Source organism: Topomyia yanbarensis, chromosome 1 (genome assembly GCF_030247195.1).
Source record: "Topomyia yanbarensis strain Yona2022 chromosome 1, ASM3024719v1, whole genome shotgun sequence".
NCBI lineage: Eukaryota > Metazoa > Arthropoda > Insecta > Diptera > Culicidae > Topomyia > Topomyia yanbarensis.
In genome coordinates this window covers 144,516,197-144,527,508 of record NC_080670.1, presented here as the reverse complement: position 1 = coordinate 144,527,508, position 11,312 = coordinate 144,516,197, and the positions used below count along the sequence as shown (strand labels likewise).

Sequence of the window (11,312 nt, the reverse complement as noted above, 5' to 3'; positions counted from 1 at the left end):
TAATAAAGTCATGGATGCGTTTCGACTTCGTCTCATCAGAAACCGACACTAACTTGACGTTAAATCCCTAATACGATAACACACTTTGCGTTTCAATTGAACGACTGGTCAAACGTGATGTCCCGTCCGAGCAGAAGTTCTGTTTATGCCTATAAGACACAGTGAAGCCGAAACTTCTTAGAAACCTTTTCATTGGATAATGTAAGTTCCCACTGTACATGTATACAGGTCTCGAAAACGTATTTCACGGCTTGACCTATAGATACATCTCAGACTAATAGTGAGTAATCAAACAATCACCGATAATGTTGAAAAACGAAAAGTTTTGTTCAAAACTATTAAAGTCACATCTTAGACCGCCATATTGGAATTGCCATTTTTTTTATTTTGATGCATATTAACGTAAATTCGTGCTTATAAATCACAAAAACTTTTTTTCTCGATTTTGGTTGAAATTCAATTTATTTTTTTAGTGCAGGTTCGTCATATTGGATCAGCGCTTTTTGAATTTCGCAAAATTGAAGATTCGTGATCAGCGATGTCCAAAACCCGTAGATGTAATTGTTGCAAAATATTGACATTCTACTACGAATAATTCATCGAAAGTGTTCTCAAAACTTTAAGCACGTTTATTTAAAAACAGAATTTTTCAAAACTGTGTGCCATCTCATTTGAAAACGATTTAATTTAATGACATCATCCTTTGAGCTCTCAAAAGAAAACCTTTTTCATTGGTGGAATGACGTATAAAATTCGTTGCATTCACTATTTTTAGTTAAGCCTTAAAATTGAAAAAAGGACTAAAATATCGATCTCAAAGTTTGAGGTCGCACCATTTCATCAAATTTGCAGTTTCTTACCCGTTCTTAGGTCATTCCTCCAATAAATTTAGTTTACTTCAGAGCGTTATTATCAGTTTTGTGTTTCAAATCGATCCTGAGCCAGCAGGCTGCACGCAGTTTTGAAAGTCCAAGCGCACTTAAACTTAGACAGAACGTCACCATGGCCGCCATTTTGAATCTTCATCTTGAAAGAAATTGTAAATGAAGACGAAAATATAAACCTTTTCAATCCCAAAACTGTTTCCTTCTACGAATTTTTATTGGCCCACAAAAGAATTCAAATTTGGCTTACTTTTTGGTTATTTGCATGAGAATCTCTCCTTAAAACATTTTTTTATTTATTATTCACATCTTGTGAAAATCTAAAACACTCACGGCACCGTCGATCTAACTCTCACGTTGAACAAAAGTATTAAATAAAAAAGATCCTACCCCGAGTGAAACACAAACCAAAAGAAATATTAAAGTTCGACGAATTTACTCACATATGTTTTATATAGCCTATTAAAAAGGGTAATAGGAATATAGGGTAATTTTAAATCTATGTGCTAATACGATGAACGAAGATGACCACCATTGTTCCAATTAACGGTTTCAAGGGATAATAGTAGCAGAGCAAAAATAGACTCAACACTCTACTTGAATTAAGTGTATTCTACGTCACACTGGCTATGTCCTTGATATTACCCACCGCCTTTTTAAGAACATAAACAAATGAATACAGGCTTCTGGAATAGACCTCCTTACTATCAGATTGGCCGTGAACAACTGTTGTGGCCCAATTCAATTGCTTCTTTGTATACATGTTTTTATTTTTTGACAAGAGTACATTGCGCTTGTGATTATCGCGAACATTTTAATCAATGCAATTATTATTTGGCAGTTTTTTCGAGTGCTGATCATGATGTACACTATGGTAAATCACAGAGTGAAATTTCGAGAATGATGCCAATTAGGTATTGCATGACATGCTTCAAGAATTTAATAAAATTGAATTAAAAGCTAATATGCCATTGAAAGTGATTACCACGATAGATCTGCTTTCGTGATGGTAACGCTTATATCCTGCATTCTCAGAATACTATTTTTGAAATCGATTTCTCATGCACAATTGCATTGAAAGTTTACAAAGAATTACAACTATATTTATATAGCAAAACAGAGCACAAAAATAATAGCAAAAATGTGGTTTTTATCTAAACATTACGCCAAATGTGTGTCATGTTCGGAAAATGTTTGTGGTTGGCTCCATCATCTTGTATTGATCACATACTTGTTCCATTCTTCAAAATTGTCCCTGGTGATATAAAATAAATTTTAACTTATCCTGTCCAAACAAAAACAATGCTTTTATGTCCCTCCGTGCAACACTCCTCACATTCGTTTTAGTTCGGACATGAATCGTATAAATTTCTTCTGTTACACGTTTCACACCATCCATTCGCATGTGAAGTAATTGCTGTGAGTGCCTCCCTAATTTCGTATCAGTTATTTAAATAGAATTTAGTATGAAAATAGCTAACAAAAACAAAGAACAATCACCGCTTCTCGCACAGAGTAATCCACGAAGCTGTAGCTGGAACGTCCTGCAATGTATAACGATCGAACCGGTAGTTCTGTTGCACACTTTCGGATGGAGTATCTCCGGTAAGAGCTCAGATATGACTCATCGATGTTTTGGGATGAAGCTGTATTATAATAATTTCAGAGGTGATGCTTATCAATCAGATCATATTTCAATCATGTGTTGTGACGCTCGACTCCAACATATGTGCGAACTTAGGAACCGACGACGTTGGCGTTTATCTAGAAGAAATTGTTCAACCGTTGGCGTCGGCGATTTCGATGACCATTGCTGTACTTACTTCTGTAGTTCCTGCTTTAATAGCATTGTTTTTCGCTCCATGGTCGGATAAATTTGGCAGAAAAGGAATTATTGCAGCTGCTTCGATTGGTAATAATATCAATTATTGTTTGATCCAATGTGTCACTGTGGTATTTTTTCAGGATATTTGATCACTGATTTAATGGTGGCATTGGTTAGTTATTTGTCATCCTACTACATAGTAAGTCCGTGGTTCTACGTTGTGGCCAATATCCCGGTAGCTGTTTTGGGGGGCTTTTCAGTATTTTATGTCGGAGTGTACAGTTTTCTACACGACGTAACGAATGAACAAAACAGAACCATTCGAATGGGAATTTTGCACGGATGTTCGTTGTTTGGAATCTTGAGTGGTTTGTTAGTCAGCAGCCGTCTCAGTATGGTAATATCACTCACAGTGATGTTCATTATCTCGGCAACTACGGCTCTGATAAGCATTGTTTACCTGGTGTTCGTAATTCAAGAAAGTGTATTAGTAGACCAATCATATACTACGATAGAGAAACTAAAAGCTGCGTTCAACATAAGCTATGTGCGGACAATGCTGAACACGTTTACGAAAAGTCGGCCTAAGTACGAACGATCAATCACATGGCTTCTGATCGCGATTGGCGGATTGGTTGAATTTGCTATTGCTGGACGAGTTCTGTTTTTTCTGTACACTAGACATGAGTTTAGGTGGAACACCACTACCTACAGTCTTTGGCTGGCTGCTGAAATGGGAACGATGATTCTAGGGAATATTTTAGGAATCGCTATGCTGAAGAGAATGTTTAACATTTCCGACATTGGCATACTAACTATTTCAACTATCAACCACCTAGCAGACTATCTACTCAAAGGAATCTCTACACAAGGCTGGCAACTATACCTTACTACGATTTTAACACCATTCAAGGGCGTTGATGGAGCCGCTATAAGAGCCCTTCTATCGAATATTCTGCCCGCGGAAGATATAGGGCAAATTTATGCAATGGATTTGTGCATTAAGGCTTTTATACCACTAATAGCGGCATTCTCACTAACATATGTTTATAACTCCACCATTGATACGGCTCCTTCGACATACTTATTTGTAACGGGCGCAACGTTCGTGCTAAATCTACTGTTTATCGGGTATGTGTTAATTACAGATTGAGAAAAATGAATTCCAATTAATGATATATTTTTCAATTACAGGGTAGCACACATTTTGCTTAAGCTGAGGGAACGTCATTCAAGTTTGGAACGGAGAGAATTTGATAGTAACTATTACGTTCATCAATAGAATATGGTTTATTTTTTAAGATTATATCAGCCTTTCATTATGAAAATAGTAATGGAACTGTAACAAGCAAATAAATTATTTCGGAATAGTAGAAACATTAGTAGTTTCTTATAGGGGAGATCGGGGTAAGATGGCGGTATTTTCAGTTTTCATTTTACAGCGCTTTGATTTAGATCTTGCAAATGTCGTTTGGAATCCTTACCATGCTGTTTGGATCAACAGGATCGAAGGCGTTCAGAGAAGGTTTGTCAGATACGCACTGCGTTTCTTGCCATGGACTGATCCGCAAAACTTGCCACCGTATGAAGACCGCTGTCGTTTGTTTGGCTTGCACATCCTTGCTGCAAGGAGAATGACACCGCATGCAGTCTTTGTGGCCAAAATACTGCTGGATGAATACGATGTACCTGACCTACTATAAGATGAGATACCACAGATAGGTGTAACATTTATACGATGACTGAAAGCTCTTTCCACACACTATTGAAAACAATATTCATTCGTGTAATAGATCAAAAATCTGCTTATATAACACAAAATATTTAAAATTAGGAAAATTTATTTAGTATGGTAAAAAACATATTATCGTTATATTAACTACTACAAAACAAAATGTTATGCAACATAAGCACATCGAAAAATATATTTCATCTTACTTGAAGTACATAACAAGAAATAGCGTCGTATGGCTAATAGAAACGACGAAAAGGGAACTCCACCAACCTACCCCAACCGCCAACTAGCCCTGGGCTCCCCTACGTTGAATAAAGAATTCATAATGTTGTAAAAAATAAAGGTTAGGTTTTCAACAAATATATCGTTTTACATTTCTTATAAAAGAAATGTATTGAATTCGCTCAAACTATCAAGATTTTTTTCGAAGCCCAGAGGGCCGAGTCTAACATACCGATCCACTCAACTCGACGATTTGGGACAATATCTGTGTGTGTCTGTGTGTGTGCACATACTCTCATTCGTGTTTCTCAGCAATGGCTGATCCGATCTTATCCGAACCAATTTTGAATGAAAGGCCTATCACCCAAACAGAACGCTATTAAATGGTTTTTGATTTTGATGTTTAGTTTCCAAGATATAAATGTGTAAAAATGGCGTTTTTGCAGTTTTTTTTTTTTAATTTACTGCCGAAGTTGACGACAGAGATACACACTTTATAGATTTTTATACAGCTTATACGATTACCTTTCGAACGAACTATCATTTTAATTGGACGATTATCAAAAGAGATATTTAACATTAAATACAGACGAGAAATTTTTATCATTTCCATTCCTTATTAACGCCCAAACGGCTAATTTTAGGTCGATATTATCTTTGGAGAATTTAATGGGTGCAATATGGTATTGTGTTTTTGCTGATTAATCCCCCTACGAGTGAGATATTTTCATTTTCTTGGAAGTGATTGTATTGAAATAATACCTTCAGCAAACTTGTAGGTCTTACTTTTGCGAATAACTTTACTGAAGATATCAAATATCTATTTAGAATACTTTAAAAGTTATTGCTTGTTGTTTTTTGTGGATTACTCTTTGTAAATAGTAATAATCCATGTAAATAAGTCAAATATGATTTCAATAAAACGAATTTTATATTTCATTTTTCTATTTACAACCGCTAGAAATAACCTCTGAACAATTCCAAGTTGGCTATATGGAACTTGATCACCCCCCCCCCCCCCCAACCAAAATTAATCCGATTGGAAAAAAAATTTATGCTGAATTATTTCATTAAATATTCTACGAAACATTTTTGGAAGAATATTCTCTGCTCACTACATTGAGAACCGTGTTTTAAGCGTCATGAGGACTTTTGAAAAATTGTGGAAAGGGGATCATGTAACTTATCTCTTAGCCGAAATCCCATAGTTGTCAATTTACTTCAATGTAAAATAAAATAACTGCCAAAATTATCATGAGCTCATCTTCAGAAAGTTGCTGCAAAATATGGATATAACTTTTGGAACAGGAAGCTAAGTTTGAATAGGTTGATTGTCTATGAAAACTAGCATACATTTCAACATTTGCTGAAAATCTGTTTTTTTAAGATTGCGTAGAGTTCAGACAAAAATTTAATATGGATAATAACAAGAATAACATTTCGGAAACTAGTTGCAAAATGCTGAAAAATGACGTTTACAGTTTGTCTCTACTAGGTTAGGCTCTGATTTTATGAGCATTTGATTTTTGTTGTAATATTAATTATATGATTTAGGTACTAGGACTCGTTGTCAAGTTGTGAGCTTGAATAATGCAGTAAAGTAAAATAAATGTTCGATACATTTTCAATGGTCTCGATCACATTCATTCGAAACTGTCAAATTTCGATGTTAAATTGCATTGAAGAACTAAAACTGCCCATTCTCTAATGAAATAATTTTGGAGGTTAACCCTTCTAGTAGTAATTAAAGAAAATTTACTCTTCAAGCAAATTTAGGTCGAGATTTAATGTCTCCAGCAAAGTTTTCGAAAAAGCTATTTCAAACAATTTTGTTGAAGACATGAATATCAAATACATTCAGAGTATCGAAATATATTGGTAAAAAAAACCTTTACAACAAGATATTCTGTTATTACTGTAATTGAAAAATCTCTTCTGCGGTTTACAAACAACAAACTTCACATTGCATTCAAGCTATGAATCTCTGAAGCTTACAAAAAAGATATATTCAAGTGAACTAGCTTTAAAAAATCCTAAATATTAAAATGACTATAGGTTTGCCCAGAAACACAAAGAGTTTCCGTTTTTTGAAGATAGCATTAATTCAGCGCTAGCTTAGTCCTGTGACTAAGTTGGTGTCGGATTTTGATGAGAAGTCTGTCGAAACGCATATTCCATTGCTAATTTAGTTATAGGTTTTCTGTTCTCAACCCGCAATTATTGTTTCTAAACAATTTTCTTCTAAGTTCTGAAAAAAATAGTTTTTGCCTAAATTTTACTTCACTTTTACTTTACTCCATTGCTGCATTCATGTAGCCTTCATATTTTCAATAAAATTGTTTAAAATGACATTATCAATAACTTTACTGAAGGCGCCAAGTCTCTTGCTTTTTTGAAGAGTTACTTCTCCATAATTACCTCTATTCGAATTAATCACTAAAATAAAATTTATATCAAAGTATGCGCTATTTTATGTTGGAAAACTTCTCGCACGTGTCAAACCTTCAAAGTTCCTAACTTTGAAGGTTTGACACGTGCGAGAAGTTTTCCAACATAAAATAGCGCATATAAATTCTTTGATCTAGAACGTTGAAATTTTTTTCAAACATTTATCCCACTTTAAAAGATAGCATTCTTTGACATTATTGACATATTATGCAAGAAAATAATCTATAGAGGTTTGAAAACTGTTCCATGTTGATTCTTCTTGTGTGTAGCCTCGAACGACATCTATTAGACTACTTAAGTTTCTGAATTTTCAATAATTTATCAAACTCATATTAAATTTTAGCATTTTCCAAAAAAATCCGATTTTCATCAAACCCCCTCCCCAAACCAAATTTCTGGCTACGCCACTGTCATGAGGGCTTTCGAAAAATTGTGAGATCAGGATCAGGTAACTAATCTATTGGTCTTAAGATTTCCTATCATATTGAGCTCACTTTTGCAGAGGTGTACTGTAATATGGAATAGGGATTTTTTTAATAGGAAACGAAGTTGAAATTGATTTAATGTCTATGAAACATAGAACTGGTCACCAAAAAAATTGCACAACTTTCAACATTTGCTGAACATGTTTTTATTTTGGGAATGCATAGAGTTGAGACGAGAACGTAATATGATTAATAACGAGGATAACACTTTCCGAAAGTAGAGAAATATTACTAAATTTTCTATTCGAATCTAGCAGGTCCTGATCGATTTTGATGAGCATTTGAATTTTGTGGTATTACCAATTATATTAATAGGTAAGATAAATGTTCGAAAAAAGTAATTAAAGGTCAAGATAACATTATTTTGAAGCCTCCAATTTCGGAGGGTTAGTCTCTTCGATGAATTTTACAAACTTTAAACTGCACACCATTTGATAAAACAATTTTGGCGTTATATCCTTCAAAAAGTATTTAAGGAAAATATATTCTTCAAACAAATTTAGTTCGAGAGTTAATGTTTTCACCAAAATTTTTGGGAGTGCCATTATAAACCATTTTGTAGAAGACATGAAGACTCCATGTGTTCAAGGTATACAAATAATTTGGGCTATTTGTATTTACTATTATAATAAATTATTATGACTTTACTGTTTAGGATAAATCTCTTCTACTGTTTACAAACAATAAATTGGGGGTAGGCGTAGCGTAGTTGGTAAATCGATTGCCTTGTACGCAGCGCACCTGGGTTCGAGCCCCGACCCGGCACATAGGGTTAGAAATTTTCATAAGAGATTTTTCTAACCCGAAGAGGCGAATGACCTTAAGGTTAAAACATCTATAATCGAAATAAAAAAAACAATAAATTTTACATTTGTGAAGTCCACGATAAAAAGTTTTTTTTATAGAAAGAAATAGATTCAAGAACTTTTTTTATAGCTCGATATACTCCCTACACGTAGTATTCATGCCTTCAATAAAGTTGTTGAAATGATAGTCTCAACAAATTCGTCTTTAACACGAACTCTGTTACTATTTTTTGAAAAATTAATTCTCCATGATTTTAAAACTTCTAAGATGGCGGTTTCGGAATTATGCCATTTGGACAGTAAGATTTTCACCAAACCCCCACCAAACCGAATTTCTGGCTACGCCGCTGACGTAGAAACAAAGGCGTTCTACACTCGTCCACAAGAAACTTCTTCGAATAACACCTATCTATTATGGGTTTTGAGGCCTTTTGTAATTCATATTAAATTTTATCATTTTCTCATATTTTCTGTGATTATATATTCATAACATTGCGGAATCCGAAAGGTTAAGTCATAAAAATGACAGCTTCGCAAAATTTATTACGATCTTGTTTTGTTGCTTCGACGAGGCGCCTCCGTGGATTCACTGTCACTCGCTCAATTTTCAATATTTTGCTACGAAAATTTGAGAACTTATTTTTTTTAAATTATTGCATTATTACCCATAATAAAATTAAATGAATATGCTATACAATATACAGTCCCTGTATCGCCACAAGACCCGATTTTATCAGCCCCAGTTTTTACTAGCTTTTTGACCGGATTTTGTCAGCCAGCCAGGGTTATGAGGCTTTACCTTCAGGCCCTAGGCATAAAGGTGAATATTTTAACAGCTTCATTTTTTTAAAAAAAGAAATACATAAGTTTTGTCCTTGTCGCCATTATGTCAACCTAAAATACAGCAAAATGGACTGATAAAAAGGACACTGAAATAACTTTACTCCCACGATATCTGAGTATGAGTGCAGCTCAGTCAACTGGAAAAAATCACCGTGATTTCGATGCTGAAGAATAATCGGATGTTTATGTGATGTTTACAAATTTGATTAATAGATTACCGAGTGAAACCGATCACTACTCTTCTATTTCTTTTACTCAGTGAAGAGGTGAATAAATCAGTGAATCGGCAGTTTACGACCACCTGATTTCTCACGAACAAGTACAAATATTTTACTTGGAGTGGGTTCAAGTTTTCAAAGGTAATATATGTGACACAAATGAGTGCGAACGAAACAAAAATAAACGTCAAACCGTTGTTCCGCTTGCACCAATGCAAAGTGAACATACGCGTATTTCGGCGCACGGCTTGGTGGCGGATGGCTAAAATGTCACGATGTGGATTTTAGAAGATTCGCAATAAACGGAGAATAAATGTATTATGGCCGACGGGAACTTGCCAGAACTGGTCGCAGTTCGAGCAAAATTGGACTGGGATTGGATAGTTTTGTAGAAATTTCTTCGAATTTTCTAGCAATACTTGATTTGTTAGAAAATTGATTAAATTTTCTAAAATTGCTGGAAAAAAAACGAATTCGCGAGTAAAACTGAACGAAATATAACAATTATTCTGAAGTGACGTTCCCCTTGTGAAAATCACTGCTGGATAATAGTAAAGAATTACCAGTTAATGTATTTTAAAGAAAAACACACAGTAATAAATTCTAAAATTTGATGGATTCTGAAAATCACCAACTATTTAACGTCACTTCAGAATAATTGTTACTTTCTAATTCCAGTTTTGCACGTATTCTTATTTTTTCCTGTAATTTTAGAATTTAGAAATCGAAGAAAGTAAACAAAGAGAGTCACTCATTGTAGATATGTCGTTTTGAATAAAAGCTCTAGATTTCATCAACAAATAACGGAGTGTCGTTCCCCTCCGTCCCATCATTTATTTCGAATCTTTTCTTAAATCCACTTCGTGACATATCAGCCATGCGCCGCCAAGACGTGCGCCGAATCACGCGCCTATTCACTTTGCATTAGTGCTAGCGAAAAAAACGATTTGACGTTTATTTTTGTTTCGTTCGCACTCATGTGTAGGGACGTTGCGATATTTTCGATACTAGAACGGAATCGATACTTCTGTTTTCGATACTCGATGTTTTGGTGTCGATACTTCAAACACGATCTTTACTGATATCGATACAATCTTTACGATATCGAAAAGAATCGAAGGAACCAGTAGTTGGAAGTATTCGATTCGGAATTCTGAACGATTTTGAAATGATTTCCGAGTGAAATGTAATTACCTATTCAGGCTGAACCGTTGCGGAATCGGTTGTTGTATTTGAGTTGCTAAATAACTGGAGCACCGATTGCATTTGATAAAAAAAATCGATTCCGAACATTATTTGACAGTATTGTCTATCTTTTCTGACATTCGACGCTGACAGAATCGTCGACGGATCAGAACAATAAAAGATATTTGTCGAAAGAATTTTTCTATTTGCAGGAGCAGAGCAAAACGTTGACTGACAAAACCCACTGCTGAATTGCCAAACAACGGTTTGTAGATTACCTAATTCAGGAAAAGCTACTGTAAAAATTTGGAATCGAATGACGATACTTTCAAGTATCGATACTACGACTACTATTATATCGAAAGTATCAGTACCTGCATTCGATACCAGTATCGATTCTAAGTATCGATGTATTTTAATATCGAAACGTCCCTACATGTGTGAAACATTTACCAACAAATCAACGAAATGCTAGTTTATCTCGGTATGGACAATATTTTAATCCGCCTAGTCGCATTTGCGTTTACTGAGCAAGCTTAATTCTCTTGTGCTTGTCTTTTGGCCAGCGTGTAAAAATGCGTGCCACCGCTAAACGCACTCCTCGACAGAATGGAAAAGCATAAAAAACGTCAAAATACGATCAAAACAAAGTTGAGCGCGC

General features: G+C 34.8%; 1 protein-coding gene across 1 annotated transcript; it reads left to right on the top strand.

Annotated features, from left to right (window-relative positions):
• Positions 1 to 963: 963 nt before the first annotated feature.
• On the top strand, positions 964 to 4,086 carry LOC131676249 (proton-coupled folate transporter-like). The gene is made up of 4 exons (XM_058955374.1): positions 964 to 2,489; positions 2,551 to 2,796; positions 2,850 to 3,840; positions 3,904 to 4,086. The coding sequence occupies exons 1-4, from the start codon at positions 2,351 to 2,353 to the stop codon at positions 3,989 to 3,991; spliced, it is 1,464 nt and encodes a 487-aa protein (XP_058811357.1). The 5' UTR covers positions 964 to 2,350; the 3' UTR covers positions 3,992 to 4,086.
• Positions 4,087 to 11,312: the final 7,226 nt, after the last annotated feature.

Bases quoted from the DNA above. Each gene is read 5' to 3' on its own strand.
- LOC131676249 (XM_058955374.1), top strand. From the start codon at position 2,351: ATGAAAATAGCTAACAAAAACAAAGAACAATCACCGCTTCTCGCACAG. The intron at 2,797-2,849 runs GTAATAATATCA...GTATTTTTTCAG, and splicing joins TATTGCAGCTGCTTCGATTG to GATATTTGATCACTGATTTA. The intron at 3,841-3,903 runs GTATGTGTTAAT...TTTCAATTACAG, and splicing joins CTAAATCTACTGTTTATCGG to GGTAGCACACATTTTGCTTA.